The sequence below is a fragment of the Emydura macquarii genome, unplaced genomic scaffold, assembly GCF_026122565.2.
Source record: "Emydura macquarii macquarii isolate MOO-44397 ecotype Brisbane River unplaced genomic scaffold, CSIRO-AGI_Emac_v2 contig_1348, whole genome shotgun sequence".
NCBI lineage: Eukaryota > Metazoa > Chordata > Testudines > Chelidae > Emydura > Emydura macquarii.
In genome coordinates, this window is record NW_027131485.1 from 19279607 (window position 1) to 19306849 (window position 27243).

At 38.5% G+C, this 27243-nt stretch overlaps 1 protein-coding gene across 6 annotated transcripts in view; it reads left to right on the forward strand.

Moving 5' to 3' along the window:
* CLEC16A (C-type lectin domain containing 16A) overlaps positions 1–27243 on the forward strand; it is a 166881-nt gene that overhangs the window by 110355 nt on the left and 29283 nt on the right. For 5 of the 6 annotated variants that reach the window (XM_067551308.1, XM_067551311.1, XM_067551309.1 and 2 more), the window contains exon 21: positions 180–347. In XM_067551308.1, coding sequence (XP_067407409.1) covers positions 180–347 — 168 coding nt within the window. Of the gene's footprint in view, positions 1–179; positions 348–14554; positions 15752–27243 lie in introns of those variants that run through there. The other variant, XM_067551313.1, reaches the window with a different exon arrangement.

Sequence of the window (27243 nt, forward strand, 5' to 3'; positions counted from 1 at the left end):
AGGGCAAAACAGGCAGTAAGCTATCTGTATTCAGAAGATGCAAGTATGAGCACGCTGTGTAGATTGATCTGTAAACTAGATATGATCCCAAGGTTCTGGGCAATTTGGCAATGCAATTCTCACATTAGACCTCCTTTTTATATATTTGATTAACAAAAAATCCATTTGCTTAAATGTAGCTCTACTGGATCTTCCTGTCCAGCCTTCAACAGAGGTGATGGGCTTTGGACACAGCTCTGCATCTGCATCTCAGCACCTACCATTTAGATTTTATGACCAGTCACGGCGTGGCAGCTGTGACCCTACTGTACAGCGCTCTGTTTTTGCATCTGTTGACAAAGTCCCAGGTAAGACAGCACCTCTGATGAAGGAAGCTGTTGCTCCACATCAGTCAAATATGTGAAACGTGGCACAGCCTTTGCCTCTTGAACTTTTTGAGCAGAACCTCAACCCTCACAAGAAATGTTTTTATTTCAATATTATCTTTTTTAAATTGTTCTATTATGCATAACTTATCAAGAAGTAAAACCATTCTATATTCAGATATTAAATACGAGTAAGTTATTTCTCTGAACCTAGGTCAGTGTGTCTCCTTAAATAAGATATATCTAATGGCTGGTATTTTGCCATCTATCTTGTTTTCAGATTACAAATAGGTCTGTTAAAAAACTTCTTAGAATTACAACCTTGAAACTTCTTAGAAACACTCAAAATGTTACTAATCAAGTTGTGGTAGTTTCATCAGTAGTACAAAATGACTAGTTCAGCAAGATGTGGTTACCCAAAAACAGTGATTCTAAGGAAAAGATGACTGCACATTTTAATGCTTATATTCCGTGGTGTAAGCTGAAGATAGGTAAGCTAGCTCAGTTTCTAAAAATGCAATAGTTGGTTTATAAGTTCAAGGCTGACTAGCCCAGGCATTAGTAAATATTTTGTAGAAAATGTTCTTACAATGGCAGGGAAACACAAGTTAACCTGATAAATCTCTTCATCTCCAACTTGTGATGTGAAGGTTCATGTGCAAATGGGTATGTAGTGGATATCTGAAAAGTTAGTAATATCTGGTACTTATATGAATGCTTGTTATATAGATTGATATGTTCCTAAATTAGTTGTTTTTTTTATAATGCAGTAGAAATGTCTGTCAGACTTTAAAATATGTTAAAATTGCTTGGAGACAAGTGCTTGGCCTCCCGTTCTAGATGATTCCAGGCTCATGGGAACAATAGATAGAAAAAATCAGGATAAAAAAGCTTACGGTAAGGGGTGACTCTATTTTAGAGGAATGGTTACTGGCTAAACTCAGGTGTAGCGATAGAACGCTTCTGAGCACAGATACTCACCAGGATGAGTCTTTAGGATGAGCTGATTAGTTAAGCAATAAGTCATAAGACGACATGCATAAGTAGCTTCTTGGTGAATGCCTCCAATGTGTTGTGAACAAGATGCCAAAGGTAGTGTCTTCAAGTGCCAAAGAAGCATACTAAGTCTTCTAGTGCACACGCTGTTGGAGTATGGGTCATTTAATTTCACATGTCTTTTGTGAATGTTTATGCAACATATCTGTCCACTCTGAATAGCTCCTTGTGATACAGAGGTTATAAATAGCTTTTCTCAACTATTATGTAAAATCGGGCTAGTGAAAGAGAACTTCTTAAGTATGGAAATAGCAACATGTATAAGTTAATAGAAAGATTTGAAATCCATTCAAGGGCTTCAGGAAATGCAGAGTGTACCTTTGCTCCATATCCTGGAAATGAAAATATGGGGCACCTATTCACAATATGATTGATGGTCTGGATGTCTCTGCATTTGTGCTGTAATGACTCTTTGATTCTCCATTTGTGCATCTGGCGTTCAATGGTGGAATAATCTGGGAGGTCCTTTTTGTTCAGAGTCTGTCCTTGCATCCACCAGGTGTCTTCTGGGTAGAAATTGGATGACATAAGAGCCTCTTCAGCTGCCCAGAATGGTTGGTGGGACTTACAGTAAGTGCGAGGTGGATGAACAAGGTTGTCATGGAGCAGGAGTTTTTGGTTAGCGAGAACTTTCTTGTACCTTCACAACATAGCCATCTCTTGACGGATGGTTGGAGGAAAGATGTTTATGAGGACTGAAAGCCAAGGCAGTAGAGTGGACTTCAGACTCATAGCTGTATTTAGCTGGATATCAAGGAGGTCCATGTGTGACCTTCTTCCCCAAATGAGCTGCTGGTGACAGGTTTTCACAGTTCCAGTGAGGGTGTAAACAATGCAAATTATGTAGCTAGGTTAATATTTCCCTATCAAATCTGATGCAAGACTTCCATGGGAAAGGTCTGGTTGGAAAAGATGCCAAGATTCTGAAGGGGAGTAATCTTGTCTAAGTAGGTTCACTGAGAAAGATCTTTTGTCATAAATTATTTTAGCAAGTAACAATACTTCTGCTGTGAGGACAAGATAATCTGTGCAAACGGCTGACAGTATTGTCAGGCATTCCTAATAAATAGCTATAATTGGTACAGACTGGAAACTCTTTCATTGTGTGCTTGTGCAAAAGTGGAAAAAGCATTAACATTTAATATGGTGTCAAATTTGCAAAATCAAACACTCAAGACAGGAAATTTAAAATATTGAAGTTGTTTCCATGCAATTCACTTGGCCATGTTGTACATTCTAAGTGTTTTATGGGTGTACATTACAATAGTCAATGATACAATGAGGTTTTTTTTTTTCAAAAAGCAGTGGATATAATACAGTAAATAACAAACAAAAATGCTGCAGTATGTGCAGTGTGGCCAAGTTACCATTTTTGGAATTGCATGCGTTTCTTAGGGTTTTAAGGCTAATGGCTTAATCTGACTTTTTTTTTTTTTTTTTTTTTTTTTTTTTTTTTTTTTAAGAGGAAGCAAGCATCCACAGGTCCCACTGACTTCAGTAGAAAGTGTGAGCGCTCATCTTTAGTGACTGAAATGGAGCTTTAAAAGTAAAGCTCCATTTTAGTGACTGAAATGGAGCTTTAAAAGTAAAGCTCCATTTTAGTGTCTGAAATGGAGCTTTAAAAGTAAAGCTCCATTTTAGTGTCTGAAATGGAGCTTTACAAGTAAAGCTCAGGCACTTTTAAAATTTACCTGACGAGTTGCAGTTAAATTACGTTGTCCCTGTACTAGTTGTTTTCTACTGCTGTATGTTTCAGTGCTATTAGAAACTGATATTCAGTACATGTATACTGAATGATGCAGCAAAGTTCTCTTTATAGAAAACATGAGACTTGCCTCGTTTTTCACAGACATGTATTCACAGAGTAAAATAGGCACCAATTCTTAGCAATATTCCTAGCACAGTGAGCAGTTCCTTAGAAGAGCCAAGTGTTGTTATGCACAACACTGAGAATTGAGTAATCTGCAGAAAATATGAAGCAATATGGTGTGACAGTGTTGCAGCACAGATTTTTGACAACAGTCAAATAGTCTAAATCAGCGGTTCACAATCTATTTGCCCTTGTGGGCCACATATGCAGCTCTCTGTGTTGTGGACCACATCCACTCAATATACATGCTTCCTGTGTGTCCCTGAGGATGTTACATGGGCTGCAGCTGTGTGCTGATTGGGCCAGAAGCGGGCGGCAGGTTGAGAACCACTGGTCTAAATTAACATACCACAGCTATTCCAAAAATATTTTTTCAAAATAACTAAAGGTACCAGCATACAGGAAAAATTAAGTACCTCACATATAAGCAAAATGGTCAACAGGGTTCTCATTGCAGAATTTGTATTGTTTGATGTACTCGGCAGAATGAACTAGATTTATCAGATCTCTGTTTTAGTTTAAATACAGCAAAAGAAGCTGTCAGGGTAGCTTCCATGAAATTTTGCTTGGCACAGAATGGATTAGCTCAAGTAGTTCACTTAATGTTAATGTACTAAAAAGAGAAGGCGGGGGCTGGACTGACATGTTTTTGAACTCCTCTCTGCACTGGTAAATATGGCTGTACTGGTGACCAAGGCCCATATCCCGAGTTAGCAAGAACCAGTGCTCTCTTGATCCACTCCTGTTCTGATCACATACAGATGAAAGGGACATAGAGGATTAAAGATCTCTACTCTGTACAGTTTAGGAGGTCTGGACATGTGCTGGGGCAATAATCTGGTCAGAAGACCTGGGGTCCTTGTCCACTGCTCCTTCTGAAACTGGAAATGAACGAAAGATACATTCCTAATTTGCACAGAAGTAGGTCTTTTGTTCCTTCGTGCCCTTGTTCATCTCCTGGCTCTCCAGGACTCTCCACCTCCCCTGAACAGCAAAGCATCAAGGCCCCGTGTACTCTTCATCAAGCTGGACCTGAGCTCTGCAGCATTCTCATGTGGCAAACTAGAAATTCTGTGGCAAAGCCAGGTAAACCCCAGAAGGAGAAATTTTGTGAATGAAAAAATGTAGTCAGTAAAGAATTGGTATTGGTATTTTTGTTAAAATGATCAGTGGAGAAATGGCTAATGGCATTTAAATGATCATGAATAGGCTTCATATATATATACATACAGGTAGCTAACACTTCTCAGAGCTACTATTCCAAGTTGTCTGCAGATTTCACTGCATGGGTTACACTGTTCACCTTTTGAAGGGGTTTTTTAGCCCCTGCAATTATGAAGACCTAAATTTAGATGAAAACTTAAATTTTCAAGCACAATTAGGAGGCAACTTTAAAAGGAGCAATTGAGATTATTTTTATCACATTACACATACAGATTATGTAATCACCTCATCTTAATCAGTCTTCTGTTCCACCTTGCTCTTATTGTTTTATGGCACAACTTTAAAGTTGCTTAAACAGCATATGTGCCAATTTCCTTTTGGTTTCATGGTGGTTTGAAAAAAATGTATATGAAGGATACTAAGACATGACAAGGATGCAGTGTATCACAGTGACAACTCTTATTATTGCGTTTATGGAGTGTGTATTATGCAAATACATACTGCATATGTATTCTCAACAGGGATGATTCACCTGATGGATGGAGCATGTTTTATCAACAAGGAACAAGAACAAAATAATTCTGTGGGAGTGTTAGTCTTTACAGGTTGTGACCACTCGTGCTGGAAAGGGTTTCTGGAAGTATGTCATTTGAAAATTTCCACCAAACTATAGGGAAGTTCAAGATCCTTTCCATGGCTGTCATATTCACTGGATACTGCTAAGTCATTCCTGCCAGAAATGCTGTATTCTTGGGGCTCAGAATAGTAATTTGCACATTTTTTGTGGAAAGGACCTGACTTCCTCAAAAGGAGAATTTATTTTATAAACATTTCCTTGTGGACTATCTCGCAAGAGGAATATCACTTAACTTGCCCACCAGCCTCCTAATCTCAGATTACATCAATTGAATACTGAGCTATATACGCAATACATCTTACAGGAAGGAATCATAAATATTTCCAGCGAAAGGCTCTTTAACCAAGTGGTGCCACCTCCCTACTTGCTTATGCTTGAGAAGGACTTTTCTTTAAATAGGAAAACAATCGATTCCTCTCTCCTGTCACCCTCTTCAGTGTTGTACATACCCCTTGTACATGGGGCTTATCACAGGCTAATGGGAAAAACTTGTGGAAAGCCTCTGAAGAATATTAGCTGTGCATTTCTGGTCATGGCCCCTTTCTCATTTCAAAATCTGAAAAAAATTCCCTGTACTTCTCTAGATTAAGATTCTTTTATGAAGATTTTAGGTAAGAGGTCTATACATGAGTAGAGGAGCTGCTGGAGAGAAAAACAAGGTAGTCTGAACAAAGAAGAACTTTTATGAGCTCTACATGATGAGATCTTTCAAAATTTTGTGAAGAAAATGTTTCCAGTCTTATTAGATTTGTATTAAATAAATGAAGAGTGTAATTGCCAAGGAGAGGCGGGCAGGGCAATTGTTCATGGTATTCAAAGGAACATGATCTAGAACCAATAGGATGAAATTAAGAAAAAGATAATTGAGGCCAAATATCTTACACTGTTTTAGACGTAATCTAAGAATGTGGTGGACATCTCATCACTTCAGTCATTGAATCCGGACTGCACAGACACTGAAAATATCCTGTAGATTCATAGATTCCAGTGCTAGAAGGGACTATTGTGATTCTTGCACTGGCAGGGGATGGGCTAGGTGACTAAGGCTGCTTTATTCCTACTTGTGTGTCTGTGATCTATGAACTCTGTAAAATGTTATTGTAACTTGTAAATCAGAAAAAGACGTGTTTTAATTTGAGGGATTCCCATGTTATAGGATAACCAGAGCATGTATTGTGCCTTTGGGCTTGGGTGTGATCTTTCACTTTAGAATTAAAAATTACTGCATAAAAAATTCAAATTAGGATAAGCCACAGCTCCCAGAGACATACCTGTCATTACTAAGAATCCAACCAGATAAAATAACCAGATCAGCTATTCTTCTCTAAATACAAGTATGCATAAAGTATGAGAATAGGAGACTGCAGATGTGATATCAATTTCTAAACTCTAACCTCATTAGGTGTGGTACATGAAAATCTGAAACCCTGCCATTAATGAAAGACTGCAGAGGATGGGGAATGGCATCTAGGATTTAAGCATTAAGTCTCTAATAAAACTATTTAAAATTAAGGGAAGGTGATGACATCTGTGCCCCTTTTGGGGAGGCGGGTTGCGGGAGGTAAAACCATAGCACAATAAATGATAAATGAAACCTTGTTCATAATACTAGTTTGGTTCACTAATACTTTTGTTAGGGTTGGTAGATGATTTGTGGACAAGGTTAGCTTTGTAGTATTTTCATCCGCACTGGGCAAAGGGATCTGTTTACCTATATCATTGACTAGTGACTTGATTGTTCTGAGGAGCTGACTATCTGTACCTCCCACTGACTTCAGTGGGGTTTGTGAACGTTCAATACTCCTGAAAATCAGGACAAAGCTCCATTTGACCTGGATTGTGGGAATTCTGGGATGCCCCAGACCTTCGTTCTGATCATCACTAATCTTCCTCATTATCTGTACTGAGCATTATAGCAGAAAGAGAGCTCTGCTTTAGTTAATGTTAAGACCAGCTTTGCTTAAAGTTCAACTCTTCCAAGTGCTCTAAAATCTACGCGATTACTTAGATTATCTTGAAATTTGGCATGCCTCATGAGAACATGGGGTTTTGCTAGTGATCCAAATTTGGGGCTACTTGACCCAGGGGAACATGAGATACCCTGGACCGTCATTCTCATCTCCACCCACTGTCTTAACGGCATTTTTAAGGTAGCTTTTCACAGTACTTTTAAAATTCTGTTTAGTTTGGATATCAGATAAATGTTCCTACTTTTCATAACCACTGAAACATTTAATTCAAGAAAATACAGGTCAGCAGTGGTTTTATATCATCTGAAGGGCTCTTTGCACTTAAGGGATTGTAGTGCTTTACTTTTTCTTCCTATTACAAACTATATATTAATGCCTCCATGCAACGAATGATTAAAAATGAGTTGTTTTTGTTTAAACAAAATTAATTGCTGATTTCAAAATGATACCTTATTTAACATTTACTTTGCCCCCTGTTTCTTAAGCTCCCCCAGTGGAATTGTAAGAAAATCAAAATACGGATGAGTTCCAATTTGAGAAATGGCTAAATTGTCTTTCCTTGTTCCACAGTTCACTGTATAGCAAAGTGGATTGTAGACACCATAAGCAAGTTTTAACAAACTTAAATCACTCCCATTCTTTGAAAAAGAATATGCAAGTACTATCTCAACCTACTATGGAAATAATCACTAGAGAATACAGAGGATTTTTGCCATAAAGTGCAATTCTGATGTGAAAAACTGACATTTTCATGCATTCTTACTCGATAGAGCTGCTCCATATGTGTAGTCAGTCATACCTCCTGACTTTAATGATGAGATATTACTGCTTTTTACTCCAGTCAACACTGCAGGGCCAGCACAGTAATGGGGAACTGACTGGATTCTATTCTTTCTTGTTTGCCATCAACAGAAGTGTTTGAAACTTAATTAGTTACATCTGTGCAAAGTTATTAAAGGCAGTGGGCTGGATAGGTGTATCTGAGCATGCAGTTTGAAGGCAATAGGACTGCACAAGTGTTGCTGCCTAAATTGGCCTGCAGAACATTAATTATTCTTAATGTCTGAAAATGAAAGATATCCTCTGAACTCAGATGAATTGAATTTCCAGCATTGAACTTGCAGGAGTGACAGTTGGAAAAAATCTAGTTTGGTAAGAAACTAAATATGTTTGAGGTGGAAATAATGGATCCCCATAATGGCATACTTTAAAGGGTCACCTTTTAGAAAAGAACGACGCTTCTAAATAACACATTGAGGAAAAGCCCAAGAAAGTAGTTTTTAAGTGAGATGAAACTTGGGGGTATTCAAGACAAATCATACTCCTGAAAGAAGTACGGTAGTTAGGAAAAATTGAGAGAGACTGCTCTAAAATCTACACGGTTACTTGGATTGACTTGAAATTTGGTGTACCTCATAAGGACATGGGGTTCTGTTGATCCAATTTGGGGCCACTTGACCAAGAGGGACCTGAGATTAAAATCAGGGTGTAGATCATCACACTAGGGTCTCCAGCACTCGAGGGTTACACCAAAAGAGTGCCTGGCACCTACCAGCTCTTTGGGGGAAATAAAATTAAAATATTATTTGAAAACGATTTGGCTTTTCCAGTTACGCTTGTCACAAGTCTAACCTGCTTATTCTTGCTCCAAGTAGATTGCACTGAGTATGCACAGACAGATGAGTTATCAGCAGTGGTGTACTGTGATATTTTTAGTATGGCATGCAATTCTACACGTGCGTTAGGTGGACCAGTATGGCACCCTTCGTGCTGCATGACCTTGCACATATGGTGCATGCAAGGTCAAACTGTGTGGATGACACCATTTTGTTCTACAAAATGGCATTCTCCATGCACATTTGGGGGCCATATAGAATTGTTCTGTGGCCTTGAACAAGACACAGACAGCAAACCATTGGTTAGCAGGATGTTAGCCTTTACAGCTTCACACCAGCTGGATAGTTTAAGGGGATAAGTAGTAGTTCTTTGAATCTGGCCCCCTGCAGCTAGTGTTGATTCAAGTCCCACCTTGGGCAGGAAAAGGTTGGGAGGCATATTGCTAAAATCTATCTCTGGCAGGGTGGCTTTCTATTTTGGCAGAAGTAATCAAAAGTACTTTGTTTAAAAATAAATAAATAAAAAAGATATCTGAATGCTTGCTGTCAAAGGGAGGTCATTGTAGGGGTTGGAGGAGTGGGAGGAATAGGGTGTGAGGGCTTGGAGCTGCATTGAGGGAAAAGGGGATAGATGGAGATGTGAGGTGAGGGCATTGGGGGCTCAGCAGGGAGGGGGTAGGTCATCAGAACTGAGAGGAACTGAGGAGAATGGAGGAACAAGAGCACCTGTTAGTCTCACATTCTCCTCTTCTCTGTGTGTCAGGATCTGGTGGGTGTCTCCCTCTCTCTACGCTCATGTGACTGAGATCTGGGGAACCTCCACCCCCGTTTGTGTGCCAAGATCTGAGGGATCTCTGCCATCTATGGCAGGCAGATACCCCCACCCCCTTCCCCATGTGCCCCTCAGGTGAGCCAGGTTCTGGGAGCCTTCCCTTTTTGGGGAGGGGTTGCCCTCTTTGAGCAATGCCCAGCAGACATACTCGCACTCTGCCTTTTCACTCGATGGGCTGCAGAGCTACCTGCGCTTGCCCTACACTCAGAAATGGAGCCCATGCCCTCAAGAGAACACTACACCTGTAACATTAACAAACACATCAAACCTTCTTACAACCCATTCCCATCTGCACACAGAATACCACTTCTACCTTTCCTTTCCCCTGCCCATCTTCAAATCCACAGACTGCTCTCACATCTCACCTCACTGCTGACAATACCCAGGTCAAGAAGGCCCCAGTGTCCTACCACTGATACAACCTACACAATTCTGTATTGAGATGATGCAAACTGAAACCTCAAGATATCTGGGCTTCTCTCTCCCTGGATAACACATATGGATGGACTGAGATCTCCTCATATCATAATCACAGCTCTTCTAAGCGGCTCCAGCTTATTCCTCTATTCAATATAGCTACATCTAACACAGTGAATGCAGCTGTAGTGCTTGCAGCTAATTCCCAATGGCTATTTCCAGCTCCAGGGAGTCAGTTAAGGTTTTGTGGGCATTTACATTCACTCTGAATTTCCAAATTTTCATAAGTTTGAGTTTTGATGAATTCGACGTTGTGTTAGGGCACGAGCTATCAATGGACAACCTAAACTTTTGTGTTAATGAAGTTTTTTTTGCCATTTAATCTTTCCTGAATAGGAAAATTATGTTACCCAATTACCACTAGGAAATACGTTACTTCCAGATAATAAAAGCTGTAATGCATTGTGATGTATGTATTTAGCAACAGTTCCAAATGTTTCATGGCAGGCACTGCTTTCGGTCACTTTGAATAACTCTTTGATGGGTTTCATTATGGTAAATACATTTAAAAATTACCTAGCACTGTTATTTTACTTAATGTATACCTTTCGGAATGCTACTTTATGAAGAAAAGATTAAAGTATTGTACACAAAGGCTGGCACTTTCAAAGTCATCCAAATGACTTGGGAACATAAGTCCTGATGACTTTCAGTAGGACTTGGGCCCCTCAATTCTTGGTTAAGGTGAAACGCCAAACTTTAGCAATTTAAGTGTATCCAATACTTCTATGCCTTTTTTTTTTTTTTTTTAAAGACACCAACAGGAGTTAACCATGAGTGGACCTAATTTTAAATCTCATCTCGAAATTTTCTCTGATTTTATGGGACATTTTAAATATAAGATAATCACTTACATAATCTAGTTTTTTATATTTACCCAACATTTTAGTTGTTAAAACATATATAGCATAAAGATTATGACCCAGATTCAACAGAGGATTTAAGCTGGACAGCCACAAGCCAGTGCATCCGACGGTGCTGAAGGAGTTAGCTGATGTGATTGCAGAGCCATTGGCTATTATCTTTGAAAACTCGTGGCGATTGGGGGAGGTCCTAGATGATTTGAAAAAGGCAAATATAGTTCCCATCTTCAAAAAAAGGGAAGATGGAGGATCCAGGGAACTATAGACCGGACAGCCTCACTTCAGTCTCTGGAAAAATCATGGAGCAGGTCCTCAAGGAATCCATTTTGAGGCACTTGGAAGAGAGGAAGATGATCAGGAACAATCAGCATGGATTCACCAAGGGCAAGTCATGTCTGACCAACCTGATTGCCTTCTATGATGAGATGACTGACTCTATGGATGTGGGGAAAGTGGTTGGCGTGATATACCTTGACTTTAGCAAAGCTTTTGGTATGGTCTCCCACAGTATTCTTATCAGCAAGTTAAAGAAGTATGGGTTGGATGAATGGGCTATAAGGTGGATAAAAACCTGGCTAGATCACCGGGCTCAAAGGGTAATGATTAACGGCTCAATGTCTGGTTGGCAGCCAGTAATAAGTGGAGTGCCCCAGGGGTCAGTCCTGGGGCTGGTTTTGTCACCGTCTTCATTAATGATCTGGAGGATGGGGTGAATTGCACCCTCAGCAAGTTTGCAGATGACACTAAGCTGCGGGGAATGGTAGATAACGCTGGAGGGCAGGGATATGATACAGAGTGACCTAGACAAATTGGAGGATTGGGCCAAAAGAAATCTAATGAGGTTCAACAAGGACAAGTGCAAAATCCTGCACTTAGGACAGAAGAATCCCATGCACTGCTACAGACTGGGGACCGATTGGGTAGGCAGCAGTTCAGCAGAAAAGGTCCTGGGAGTTACAGTGGACAAGAAGCTGGATATGATTGACCAGTGTGCCCTTATTGCCAAAAATGCTAATGGCATATTGGGCTATATTAGTAGGAGCATTGCCAGCAGATCAAGGGAAGTGATTATTCCCCTATATTTGGCACTGGTGAGGCCTCATTTGAAGTACTGTATCCAGTTCCCCCCGCCACTACAGAAAGGATGTGGACAAATTGGAAAGAGTCCAACGGAGGGCAACAAAAATGATTAGGGGGCTGGAGCACATGACTTATGAGGAGAGGCTGAAGGAACTAGGCTTGTTTAGCTTGCAGAAGAGAAGAATGGTGGGGGGAAGGGGGATTTGACAGCAGCCTTTAACTACCTGAACAGGGGTTCCAGGGAAGATGGAGCTAGGCTGTTTTCAGTGGTAGTAGATGACAGAACTAGGAGCAATGGTCTTAAGTTATAGTGGGGGAGGTCTAGGTTGGATATTAGGAAAAATATTTTCACTAGGTGACTGGTGAAGCACTGGAATGGGTTACCTAGGGAGGCAGTGGAATCTCCATCCCTAGAGGGTTTTAAGGTGTGGCTTGACAAAGCCCTGGCTGGGATGATTTAATTGGGGTTGGTCCTGATTTGAGCAGGGGGTTGGACTAGATGACCTCCTGAGGTCCCTTCCAACCTTAATCTTCTATGATTCTATGTGCTTTACTGAACAGGGAAGCAGTAATATAAATCTGATGTGCTCCAAAATTGAGTCAGACCACAAAAAGCATGAGATTTAAAACACCCTTTTTATTTACCTTCTGGTTTTTGAGCACTTGGGACACATTTTCAGGCTTTTCTCCAAACCCTGGAAGGCTAGAAATCTTTTTTAAATGACAGCAGAAATTTTTGTCTTGTTGCAAGACTCCAGGAGTTTGTGGAAAACACTAGATGTCATGAGACTTGTGACAGATTGCAACAGCTGGCAGCACAGGGGATGGGATTACACATGGATTAAGTGCTTTGTTTAATCAGGAACTATATCCTTGTGTTTGTCACTAAAAACTAGCCATTATCAGCTTCTAAAACTAATATTTTCACTAAATATTTGGAAAGCTAAACTTCGGTTGGAATTGACGCAGACTGAAACTTCATACATACTGAGGCACATTTTTCTCTTCAGTGAATTTGTTCATCTTGTATTCAAGTGGTTATGTCCACATTTTGATTGCATATGGAGCCAGAGCATCTTTTTAACGCACACTAAAAATAATGTATTGGAACATTTTGACAGTTATTTGCAAAGGAAAAAGAAAGGAAGATGAGAGAAGTGACAAGTTAATAGGGAAGAAAATAGGTCAGTGAGGCTCAGAAGACAGGCAAAACCCATATCAAGGATTAGGAAAAGTGTGGGTGGGTGAAAGGGCTATTTAACTAAAAGCTACACTCAGCTAAGTGTAAAGCTGTGGACTAAAAGGTAGCAGGAAGGAGTGGGGGTAAGATTACAGTCATTGAATACTGAAAAAACATACACTAAATAGCAAAATGTTGAGACTCAAAATTAGTAGAGCATGTCTGTCATGTAATCCATTTTTGGGTAATAAGCAGAGCTGTGCAAACTGCTCACTGCAAAACTCCAGAGCACACGAAACTTGTCAGGTTTTGTGTTTCTGTAGCAAACCTTGGTTGAGCTTCACATTTGTAATATTTGTGAACATGGATGGATTATTTTGAATCAAAACGGTACAGAATTTGCAGTTTCACATGGTTGACAGTTTCTTTGAGATTTTGGGTTTAAACCTACGCAAGTTGAAACTGAAGAGAATGTTTGTATGAAATTGTGTGAAGGAAAAACACCACTTTTTGGCAAAGATGTAAAAACATCTTTAGATGTGAAACATCCATACAAATTTGAATTTAAAACTTAGTTTTTTACTTCCTGTACACGCACAGAGAAGCCTGAGTTGTGGATTGTTTGATTTATCTTGCAAAGTTAGGAATGACAATCCAAGAGGAAGTGGAAAGTTGGCCAGAGCCTGCTGGTTTGCTCTTGGGCGCGCTCAAGCTGAGTGCAGATCAGAGCAACGAGAGCAGTAAAGGCAGGAAAAGAGATGACAACACAGGAGCTTAGGTGAATGGAGATATGACTTTATCAGAGAAAACTGTACTTCTTGGTGGAGGAGGAAAACTATACTTCTTGGTGTGTTCCATGACTCAATTTCTTGGATTTTTTCCTCCAGTTCTTTTTGTCCTGATTTGTAGAACTGTCTCTTTGTTTGAGGTGACAACATTAAAGCTAAATCATTCAAAAGTAGAGGTAGAGGGGGGGACTCTGAAATTTAAGACAAAGGGAACATGGTCCTCATCACCTCAAAGAAATAAATACTATTGTTAAAGTAAAACAGTAAAACTACAGCAGCTTCACATCTGCACTGAAAAGTCAGTGGCATCTTATAAAGCATTCCATGGCAATGCTGTTAATACATATTTAAGAAGCTTAATGTTGCCCTGTCAGACTTGTCCATTTTCAGCATATAGAAAAGGCATTCTTCAGTAGTGACTTAGGGAAGTGCGTCCTTCCTGGATGATAAACTAGGTATCAAACCTTAAATCTCACGGGAGCACGTTGAAGGATACAGATGGATCATGGTTATTGGAATGGAAATGGGACACGTGCATTTCTAAATTTTACCTGTACCACCACAGAGCAGTTACAGTTGAAGGTACCTTAGGACCTCTTAGGTCTCCTTTCACTTCCAATAGCCATGACTAACTCTGCTTACTTTTTTCTTTACAGATTGTTCCTGAAGAAGTCTCATGGTTGAAATATATCTTTTTTTTATCAAGGCTCTCAAGATGAGGCATTTAGATTATTGAGATTTTTTTAAGTGAGATTTTTAACATTCCAGTGCAGCACATTTAAAATTCTTCTTCTGCAGACAAAGTACTTAAAAACTTGAATTGATTATTTTTATTCCCCATTGATGTGACTTGGTGTGGGTCATCTTTTTCTGTTTTCAGTGTGCTTTCTTGCTGAATCCGTTTCTTTTTCTCTTGGGAGATGAAAGCCACATGAGATACTATTTCTTTTCTTTCATTTAATCAATATAGTATTAAGAAACCCTTTTGTATTAATTTCTCAAACTAATCTTTCTGAAAGTTTGCTGTAGTTCAGGCACTACAAGGAGGAAAATATTTTGTACATTTTTGTTACAAAATAGTTGACAAATTTTGATTTTTTTTTCTTCCAAATAAGTTAACTTCTAGTTGTGGTCACAATTTGACAAAACATATATTATTCTCACACTCAGTTCATGAAAAAATGTTTGGTTTTTTTCACTTACTGGTAATTGTGTGTGTCACTTTGAAAAGTGAATGTCTGTAGCAAAAAAGTATATAGCTATGTGGTGGGAAATCATATTTTTTACTATGTAAAAAGTTCACATTTTGGAGTATGCTCTCATCTGAGCTCACCTCACTTATCTCCTACTCACTGAGATAAATTATACTCCGATGTATGTCATTTGTATGGACCCTCGTTTTCTCATTTATAAACATTAAGTGTAATGTAAATCACTGTCCTACTTCTATTCGTGTCAAAAAAATGGAGGCACATTAAGCGCTTTTGGTGTGTGCATTCTATGATTGTATGTTTGTAGAAAGCTCAATGTAGTGAATCTGAGAAAACTGCTGGAGTGAAATAAACCATCACTTGTGAGTACTTCCACTGTCAAGAAACTAGAATTTGTTAAACTTAGAATAAAGAATTTAACACTGAAGAATTACTGTATATTTCTGTCTGAGTGCAAAGAAGGAATTTCTGCTAGGTCTAATTATTTCCGAGACAAAGTGGGTGAGGTAATATCTTGTGGAAGTTGGTTCAATAAAAGATATCCTCACCCTCCTTGTCTCTAATATACTGGAACTGACACAGCTACAACAACACTGCATAGATTTAACTATTGATGTTTTTGTGAACTATTAAACTCTTGTTTGAAAACATGGCATATCCTTTTGCTTTATTTTCCTCCATAACACATACAAGATCAGGCTGGGGGGAGGAACTTCATCAGAAAAAATGTGATGCATGTTTATCAGATTTTTCCTGTATCTGTTATAGGAAATATATCTAGCACTATAAAACTGCAGGCGTATAGTGAGATACATGATTTAAATGAGACGCTGAGGCCTTCTTCAGTGTGCTTTTATTTCTGTTTGGACTTTTTTCATCCATGTTTTGAATTTATTTAACTTAGTGACCTAATGCCTGCCTAATTCTACTCATACTGATAACAAAGTATCTGACATGCAATAATAAATCTCAACCTATCAACTAGAAAGATATTTTGCATACAGTATGTTAAACGATGCCATGTTAATAATTGTTCCCTTACTGGTTGTTCTAACAGTAAACTTTATGTATCCTATCGATGATTTTCAAATATCCACTTGTTCATCTAATAATGTGTCTAGGATTAATGGGTCCCTAAATATTCTGAAAAGTGATAGCCAAGATTCTTATGAGTTGTGGCATAATTTCTTAAGCACCTCTCTGGAAATGTTGTATCCAAGGGAGTAATATTTTAATCTTTTTTGTAAGTGGCTTTTTAAAGATCCTTTTCAGCTGGACTTATTTTCTATTTTTTTCTTTCTTAATCACTTCCCCATACTACTTCTACTTACAGTATCAAAAAAAATGTGAAGTGTTGTCTAATGTTTGGAGCATAAAGTTAGGAGTTCTTCTGTTCCTGCCTCTGCCGCTAATTTATAACCTGGGGCAATCCACTTAACTTCTCAGTTTACTCATTTATAAAAAGTGAGATGCTTGCTTGTCTTGTAGGCATCTTGAAAGACTATATTTATGTTTATAAACTGCTCTGAGATCTTCACATAAAAGATGCTATTTAAAAATGCTAAATATAAATCTCCCTCTTTGTTCCCTACTTCCCTCAGACAAACCTGAACATATCTGTGCTCCTTCCAGAGTAATATGGTTTTGAAATCAACCAGACTAACAGGTCTAAGAGGTTTTTTTTTTATGCATTTAAAAAAAATAACATTTTCAGTTAATTTTGTTGTTGTTGTTGTTGCTCCTTTGGATGTTATGAAGGGTTGTGTCTTAACATGAAACAAAGTAACCATGAAGATAGCCACAGCAATGGCTATTAGAGCATTTAGAGCTGGATTCCACACCAACACCAGGGGAAGAGGAATAGTTTGACTTCTTTTCAGATGGCCTTCTCTAATTCCAAAATGCTGATGTCACTGTGGGTTCAGCACTTGGAAGGCTTACATTTTCCAGAGTGCCAGCCAAATGAAAGTATACGATGTCTGTGTCCACTCTTCTTTGAGGATTAAAAGTGTTGTAAACCCTAACACGCCGTGTACTGTAAAGCAGCTGTGTGTGTTTGAATTTTTAGTCATATACTTTGCTTATTTTTTCCATTTTTGATAAACCGTCACATTTTAGGATAGGAGAAAACCTCTGCAAGGAACATGATGAATATGGGAAGTATATTGGAAAAATTGCCAACGAAAAAGATCAGTGTTCAGAGAACAGCAGACTCCCAAATGTTAGTCCAAGTCCTTTGGAAGATTTCAATTTATTGGACAGTTCAGAGCAGAGAGATTATTAAGCTTTCTTTCTGAATGACAACTTTGAAAAGCACATAGTAGCTACAAGTGCCCTTTATGGAAACTAATTGAACAGTTACAGTGATTACAATAAGATGAGGTTCATTTAATTGCTCAAAGACATAGCAGGCTTACACAGAGGCTAGCAGACATTAAAGAGCCACTGCCCAATCCAACAAACTTTGGTAAATGTAATTAACAAAACCCCATTGTTTTATATTTTATTTTCCTGTCATTAACATATATTTCAATGGTACATGGTAACCAGAAGCTTCCTCTTTCTCAGTCATCTCCTGCTACCTGATTGAAGCTACAATCATCTGATTGTTGAATTTAATGAGTTACTTTGTATTGTGTGAAGGATTCAGATGATAGGATAATTAGAAATTAACCAAGTAGTATTGGGAGAAAACCAATGACCTCTTCAATTTGCAGGTCAAACTGTGACAGGCGGTACTGAATTTTTTTTTAAAGATGCTTGATACTTACTTAAACCTTTCTCATCAATGTGATCTTGTACAGATACATTTGTGGGCCAATAAAAGGAAGAAACTGGAGGTTCAACATTAACTTGAGATTTGGTCCTAAGTCCTAGAAAGTCTCTGGCAGAACATCCTCTTCCTTTGGCAGCCTGAGAAACTGAACAGCCTTTTTTGCCACATGCGCCATATGCCTCTTTGCTAACAAAACAGATTTCCTGTTGATGGTTCTTCTAAACACTCTAGGGGCTAGTCTACACTTAACTTACAGCAGCACAGCTACAGCAGTACAGCTGTGCGCTGGGTAGCCGCGTTATGTCAACGGGAGAGAGAGTTTTTTTCACACCCTTGAGCGAGAAAAGTTTTGCCAGCATAAGTGCTAGTGTAGACGAGGCCTAAGTTTACTAATGCAGGTAGGTTGCATGCTAAACAAATTGTAGTTTGAACAAAACAAGTTATATAATGGATGCACACAACCACAGCGAAATATAAACACTCTCAATTTCACATTTAAGATTCTAAATCCATGTTCTCTGCAGTAAAATTTGGACTTTTTCTTCAGACTTTCAGTATGTTTGTTGATGGAGCTCTATCTGTGCAAGCAACTCTTATTGGTTTACAGAAAGTTTTATGTGCTTAAAATGAATGAGAACTCAAATTTTAGGCTAAAAATGTAAGCATAGATGTAAAACTAGCTGCAACAGGCTAGTCATCGGTAAAGCTGAGGAATTCCAAATTCAAGAACAGTAGATGGGATTTCACTCTAAACTAGCTGTTGACAGGACAACTGAGTTAAGCAAGAGCCAATTTAAATGTAATTTTTTAATAGTTAGAGAATGGGAGTGGGAGACAGGATTTGGGTTTCTATTCCCAGCTTTGTCCCAGATTTCGTCCATGACTGACCGGTGGCAAATTTCTTAGTTGCTGTTCCCATCACCTGTAAAATGAGCATGTAGCTTTCTACCTCACAGGAGCGATTTGAGCATGAATGTGTATAAAAGTTTTTGAGATCCTTGGCTGAAAGTTGCTATAGAAGCATAGATTACCATGAAAGTCAGCACAGCAGTACAGTTTTAGTTCTTCTTAGATGTAATAGGCAATTAGTGTAAAAGTTCTGAGGTCTAATTGCTTGTCCTTAAATTCTTAATTATGAAAGCTGGAATTGATGGGGTTTTCAGCTAAAACTTTTTGGGGAGTCACAGCAGCGGTCCAGTGAGAAGGTCATCAACAAAAATTCAGTTTATGAAGAATTCATTTTACAAGTTTTGTGATGTTCAGGGCTGGAGGTTTGTAGGACTAAGTATCCAAGATAAGTGGATGCCTCTTCAACTCTCACAACCGGTTGTTTAGTATTCCCTTAAAACCTCCCAACCCCAGCAGTAGAAGCTTGGTTTTTCATCCCTGTTTGTATTTCTTTTCCTTAAACTTAACCCACTGCCTCCCCCACAAAGCTTTAATGTATGTAGACTATGTTAAAAATAAACAGCTTCAGCTGTACTTAATTACAGTTGGTTTCCAAACTACTTTCACTTGCAAGACCCTAATCAACCCATATGAGAGCCTGCTCACATGAGTGCCACCATCTTTAAAAAAAAAAAAAAAAAATCCTTCTCTGGAAAGACACGCTAAAGTCAGACTCATTGATAAGAGCACCTGCAGTATTATTAATTGCCTTCTTTATGCTGATGACTGTACTAATTAACTGTCTCCATCCAATTTAGAATCGCTGCCTTTCTGACACCCCTTCATAGATATCTAGTCATCACCTTAAACTCAGTATGACCAAAGCTAAGCTCTTGATCACTCTTGACTCAAGCCATCCTCTTTTTCCCCTCCGACTTTCTCTGTTGTCACGGACACCACTTCCCTCTTCCTAGTTATTCAAACCCATAATCTCTTGTCATCTTAGACATTGCTCTCATTGCATCCACATATTCAAGCTATCATTTCTTAACCTTGCACACTGCTTCTAAAATCCTTTTTCTTCTCTGGACACAGCCCAAAATATCATCCAAGTCTTTATCGCGTCACATCTTTATTTCAACTTTTGTTTTCTGGCCTGGGCTACCTGCAACGTTGTCTCCCTCAGATTTATTCAGAAGCTTGTTGCTAAATTCATCTTCATAAGTACTTATTGCTGCAAACAACATTGTAAATTGAGGAGAAAAGAGAATCCAAGTAAAAACAGTGGATCTAAGATTGAAGACTGATATTTTATCCAAGTGATGTGTATCAAGAATAGACTAAGTGCATGTAATCCACATTTTTAATTACTTTACTAACAGCTGAGAACTTGAAAAACTATCAGCCATTGAAGAGAGGATTCATTGTCAGAAGTGAAAAGCACCCTTTAAAATGTCGATTTGTACAATATAGGACTGCAACTTCCAAGAACCACCATTAGAGCTTCCCACAGATACCCATCTTTCTTACAAATCAGTAGGCTTCTCCAACTCAAACTCACACTCTCCGAATAGTCCCACAAGATTCCGCTGTTTCATATCACCAGACCAGATGAATTCCTTGGACCTTCTGCCCTTGTGGAATCTAGATATGCCCTTCATGCTCTGATGAGGGTTTCATGCTATTTGGGCCCATCTCTCCCACTTGCCACAAGAGGGTCCACTGTCTCCCTCTCTAATTTGCTACGAGTGAATGGAGTTTAACTTATAAAAGAAACCACTGATGGCTCCCTGCTAACAAACACCAAAGTCTTTGGGGCCTGCCCAAGTAGGTTCTCTGTGTTGGAGAGAATTTGTAATATCAGGTTCTTTTTCATTCCTTCCCTGGTATAAAAGGGAGTAAGCACCTCTTGAACCTCCTTCTATCCCAAATACATAACCTTTGTGCCTGTTCTTTCCTCATACACACAGTCTTGATCTGTCAGCTCAGCAGCTTGGGAATAGATTTATGTTGGTTTGGCATCTAGTACCTTTCATTGATATTTAATCACTCCAGTGTGGCAGTGGGACAAACCTAAGTTTCTTCAAATTACATCTCACCCATTACATTAGGATGAAAGTTGCTGGGATGTTCCATCAACTGTGGATACACTGTATGTACAGTACATATGCAGGTAACTCACCTAGCACAAGGTATAGAAGTGTACAAGACAGGATGGATTGATTTAAATGACCAAGTGGAAAGCCTCAATTTAAATAATCAATTTTAATCCATTTGTACTTCCATTATTTTTCAAAGGAAGATACATTCTCATTGGTTGATATAACCATTAAAACATGTTGACTTATAACTATGTAGAGCCTTTACTCTTGATTTGGTACATTTTTTTCTTATTTAGGAGGGTACACTATCACTAAATTTATTCTTAATTGTATAGTTTTAGTAAGTTAAAAATGGTGAATGATTTATTGCTTTTTTAGTAGATAATTAACTTTTTACTCATGATGTGTCAAACTGCATTAGGAGGGTAACTGGATTTTTTAAAAATACAACAGCATATAAAATATATTTGTATTAAACAAAACAACCTTAAGCTTTTTGGATACATAAACGTCTTTTATCAAAACATGTTTCATGTGTACAACTACATGGTTTATTAAACAGGGGGATTAGCAGTAGTCAGTGAATTAAACTGATTATTTCAGGTCAATCTGGAAAAATTTTCAAATATACCTAATTGAGAGTGACTGGAGCTTAATTTCCTACTTGTCAAAATCTCTTGAAAATGAGTCCTAAATTACTGAGGCTGATTTACTGGGCCATGTTTATAAAACTTAGATTTTTTTCCTGGATTCTCTCTTTATATTGAAAAGCAGCCTTTAACTTGCATGGATTCAGCATATTTTTTATTTAAATATTTTAAGAGATTATAATAAATGTAGGCCTTAATGTATTTTGTATTAAATTCATATTTCATTTTAAACAGGTTTATTTTAAAATCTAAAAATCAGATTTTTTTTTAATTTAAAAAAAAACATGGATTATTATCCACCCTGGTAGAAGGCTCGGCACAGCTTAGTCAAGTACAGACACTCCTGAAGGGCGTGCATATGTTCCAAGTACATAACCTACACATGTCTCTACAGACCCAAGCCATGCCCCGCATTTATGCTGCTATTTTTAGCAGTGCAGCGTCCCACAGCCTTCCTGCTGCTGGATCTCTTCCTTGGCACAGTGCGAGGCTGAGAAAGCTAGGAAAGTCTCCTCCAGCTCCCGTGGCGGGAGCCTTTCCCTGCTGCCTCCCCTCTAGAGCCTTTCACTGACACATGTAGCTTACACACCACTGTGTGGAAGCAGCTTGTTTTTCACTGGCATCTAGTTTTATGTGCACTGCACACTTCTGCCAATGGTGCCAATATGTGGTAACTAAAATGTAATGGGATGTAAGCCTGTCAAAACCCCAGAGAAATGCTCTTTTGGCTCAATGCCATTCATCAGAGATAAGTTGAGCATTGTAAGCAATAAGAAAGTCATGTACAAGTTTTCTCCACGTCAGGCACATAGAATAGCTCAAAAGTGAATCAGTATGGATGTATTGTTTGGAGGTAGTCAAAAGATACAAACAACTTATACTGAAACTTAAAGGAAACAGTCTGTCTCAATTATTTTGAAGACGATCACTAGTGGGTCTCGGAGAAGAGCAACAAGTTTGGTAATCAAACTATTGTTGAGGGTTCGATAGATCTGTCTAGCTGGTCTTTTTCCTTGTGTCTTAAATACTTGATTGATTTTCAGATGATCTGCAGTATTTGTCCAGATCTGTCACTGGAAGTTTGATATTTCTTAAATAATCCTGAGTCTGTCCATTGCTGCTAAGTCCATAATGAGTTTACCGTACTCTGTTGACTATACATTTCCCCATATGTTGTTGCATAATTTGCTGGCTGTAATATTTTTTCTAGTTAATGTTTGGGGAAATCAGAGAACATATTTAACGTTGGTTATTTTGGATACAGGTTTAAGAGTTCTATCACTGAACAATGTGTATGCTATGACATGTCTTGTTAAATTTGCAGACATGCTGCCTTAAAATTCCCTATGGGCACATGTACTTGCTTTAAAGTGTTGCATGGAAAGGAATAATCAAGGAACCTAAATCTAATGGTACCCAAAGAAATGATACTCAGACATGGGGAATCTGAAACAATGCAACTAGTAAGAGAGAACACAAACAGACTTGCATGAAATCATTCAGTTATATAGATTACAAAATGAAAACAAATGTAAATGTTCTGGAACCAACACGGCTACAACAACAGCAAATGACAAAAGTAAAAGCATTTGGGATCTACTTTTTCAGCATATTAGTGGCTAATTCTATTTGTCTTTAGTATTCCTGTTCTCTTCAAAATTTCATTTTGCACCTTTAGATGTGTATCTTTACACATACTGTGCTCTATTTTTGACCGCTTATATTAGATTGGGTGCCTTTATTTTTAAAATCAGTTAAAGGGAAATATATCTCTCTTTATGGCACTTTTGGGAAGACTATCTAGTGTACTTCTGGCCCATCCGGTTAGGGGGTAGGTCCTGACTAGGCAGTGTTACGCTGCTTTAATTTTTGTAGACAAGTGCCTTTGCATCTGCTATTTCCATTTGATTGGGAGCTTATAGTAAATAAAAAGCTAAGCCATTAATGTGCAGTTATCTAAAAGTAGCTCTGTACAATGCCATTGAGGTTCCATGTTTATAGTGTCTCAGTGACTGCCAGATCGGATTTGTTCATTTGACAAGTAACAATGTTTTTTCTCTATACGTGCTAGCTCACCTTTTCTTTTTTACAGATATATCTTTTTTCAGATATATTTTCAGATCTAGGATATATTTGCAAAACTGCCAGTTGAGGTGGAGTAGAAATCCCTTCATAAGCCTAGCAATATTTGATAATCACTGAAATACCAAAATATAGATCTTTGCAGTGACACTTCCAATCACTTTTCAGAATAGAACGGCTTTTTCAAAGGAGTTATTACAGTTTCAAACTACAGAGGGCTTGCCCTCAAAAAAAGAAAAGTCAACCTCCATCTCCCATGTTAGTTGTCTTTTCTATCATGCCACTTCTAGGCTTCCTATCTAAACAAGGATTTAGCTGAGCATTCTCCTTCCATCTGGCTTTTCATCCCAGATTAATCACATAATTATCAAGCATCACATAATTTTTCCCCAGCAATAATCTAAAATCTGAGAGAAAAATGAAAGGTCCCATCATTATTCCTTATTGATTTGGGAAAACTGTATATGCATAAAAATATATGTATATGTTGTGCATTGCACTTCCTGTTCCTTAAGCTATTAATCTCTTCTCTGATTCTTATTTTTAAAGCACTCTACTATTACTGGTAACATGTAGTTTAATTGTTCCCATTTCCTTCCTGTAACTTATGAGATATGTTTTCATTTTATACTTTTCCAGAAATGTTTGGGTTATGGTCTGACCTCAGAATCATGACTTATGGGAAGGAAAGGCAGTTTTCAAAAAGTTATCTTGTACGTTTATTGGAAGTGTTTTGCAGAACTTTGATGAGCTGAGAAGAGATGTTTGTGAAAATATCTGGGAACTTGTGGATGGGCAAAAATGAAATATAATCTTGGCCCATGCCCTTTTAAAGTAATCAGAATCTCCTTTGATGTGCTGTTACTCCTATCCTTTGTCATTCATGGAATGATTCTGGCTGCCTGTAATGGATGGGACCAAGTTAATTACTGCTTAACATAGCCAAAAAATCATAAATTTTCACATCTATTAAAGAGAACCAATAGCAATCCTAGTGAGAAAAGTTGCCAGATATTGCCAGATGTGTGCCTCTGATAGTATGGAATGCACAACACTTTATCTAATAGCACAGGTTATGCCACTGTTCAAGTAAACAAGCCTTATTTTGAGAGATGTGGAGCATCTGCAATTTTTTTGGAGCAGACCTTCAAGTCTGGAAGTCAGGACGGTACTTAGAATGGGGATATCTTCAATCATATAATTCAAAGGAAAGAGTAGTATTTTTCTGGGAGTGGATACATTTTAGGCAAGTAAAAATTATTAAACTTGGTGTACAAAAATAAAAGGCGAACGAGCTAGACTACATGAAAAGTTAAGGAAGAAAAAGATTAATCAAACTGGTTAACATTATAAGAAGAGAGAAGCTGTGTTTTAATCTAGATCTAAACTGTATAAAATTAGATGCAATTTACATTGATCTGACTCTGTCAAAGCATTATAGATCACGCTGGCAGCCGTATTTATAGTTAAAGTTGCAGAACACTTTCCAGTATAAAACTCTTTTCAGTTGTTTATAACTTGGACAGACTTTAACCATTTGAGCTGAAATTTCTGTGCCAGGTGTTTGTTTCTGACTGACATTTTTTATGTTTTAGCAAAAAGATCATTTTTTTCCTAAGAATCAAATTAGGAAAATATATTTGGCCAATAGTTTAAAAGGAGTCTTAGCTGCTGAGAAGTACTAGCATCTCCATGCTTTGAAGCGGGGACTTGAAATTTGGCAGAGTGAATTTGTCCCAGTGAATATCCACCCAAATTTGTAGGCCTCTGAAAATCACTATTTGCATGTTTTCAGCAGAGGTTTATTAGAGGCTGGCAGCAAAATTCTCCAGTGAGTAGGACTTTTCCTGCAGTTACTTCACCCCTCTGCCATTGTGACACTGGACACCACAACTGATCAGTGACACATTCTTCTGTGCTCTCAATGCTCTCACTTCTGCCACCCAAACATCATGAAGGAGAAAGTACCTGACTCTAGTGCAAGCAACTGACTAGCAAAGTGGAGGGAGGGGAAAATGGTGGAAACAGAAACAGATGGAGAATGGTACCGACGGGAAGGGACAGGCGTAGAAGGGTTTGTAACTGCAAGAGAATATTCTCCTTTGGGCCTTCGAATAGAATCCAGGATTCCTGAGTCATAGCATTCCTCTATTGCCAGCAAATATTTGTGAATCCCACTGTCAAAATGTCTGATACCCTTCTGTTATCTGGAGGGTCTTTACCTTGCGTTCCAACTTCTGAAACAGGTGTGTAGTGAATGAGGCTTGGGACAGCAAGAAGAGAAGGAATGGAATCGTGGTTAAGACAGTTGAATGGCACCCTGGAGAATTGGATTCTGCCCTGCCATGGAGTTAGTATGTGATAATGGGCAAGTAACTTAAAAGTTTTTTCACATGGGGCCATTGTATATTCTTCATTTGCTGGGTACCCAACTTGAGACCTAGGGCCTGGTCTGTAAAACTGCTGAGCTCACACAAGTGCAAGTGAAGTCAATAAGAATTTGCTCCAAGTATGTATAAAGTGCTATAAAATGCTGAATACTCTTAAAAATCAGGCCCTAGGCTTCTTAAATTGATCATCCAAAATTAGCATATACTTTTGGCAGTTTTGGCTTTAAGATCTCTCTGCTTCTGTTCCCCATCGGTAAAATACCATCTTCTGCCCACAGGTATGCTGTGAAGATAAATTCATTAGTGTTTGTGAATCACTCATAAAATATCCATGAGGAAATGAATTCTTTGTTCAGCTCTGGATTTGAATGGAGTGCAGTAAATAAGGTGTGAGACCACACACTGAAGATAAAAACATGTATTGAATATCTGAATCCCTTTGCGTTGAAATGAACATTAATATTCCACTGTCTGTTTTCTTCCAAATACCATAAATGACAAATGCATTTATGGCAGATTCTTATCCACCTTGAGTATCTAGAAAGTTGCAGCCCCCGGGCATGAAGCTACAAACTAAGAGCATAGTCCTGCAAAACCCTTACTCTCCTTATACTCTTAACTGAAGTCAGTGGGAATATTTGTGTGAGGTAGGCCTGGTCTATACACAGATATTTTTTTTACCAGCATAACTATTTGGGTTGGGGGTGTGATTTTGTTTTTACCAAAATAGTTATACCACTTCAGTCCCTTGTGTGGATGGAGTTCTCCTGGTGTAAAGGTGCCTTATACCTCTGTAGCTTATTCCTGTCCTCCCTTGACGCATAGTGAACACCAATAGGAGAAGCAAAGTAATAAGAAAAGCAAATTAGAGGTAAGGAGAAGCAACATGAGCTTTAATTTATAAAACTGGCAGAAAAGAAGGCAGTCAGTGATAAGGAGCAACAGGCTATAGTTCTTAACAAATTAGTCCTGACTATTTTGCCACATGTCCTTTCTAATAACCGGGTTGAGAAGCAGCTGCCGGGCAGCTCTGTTTAATGTGCACCTTTCAACATCCCCAGATCAGCACCTAATTGAACATACATGGGGTTCTCTCCTCAGGGAGGAGCACAGAGTCATTGCAGAATGAGATTGAGGTTCCATTGTTGACGCTCTCTGGAAAAGGTTATACACTGCCTACTCAGACTACACCCAACTCCAGCCTATATCAGGCCCACACTTTACGGAGCAAAAAAACATCTTGTAA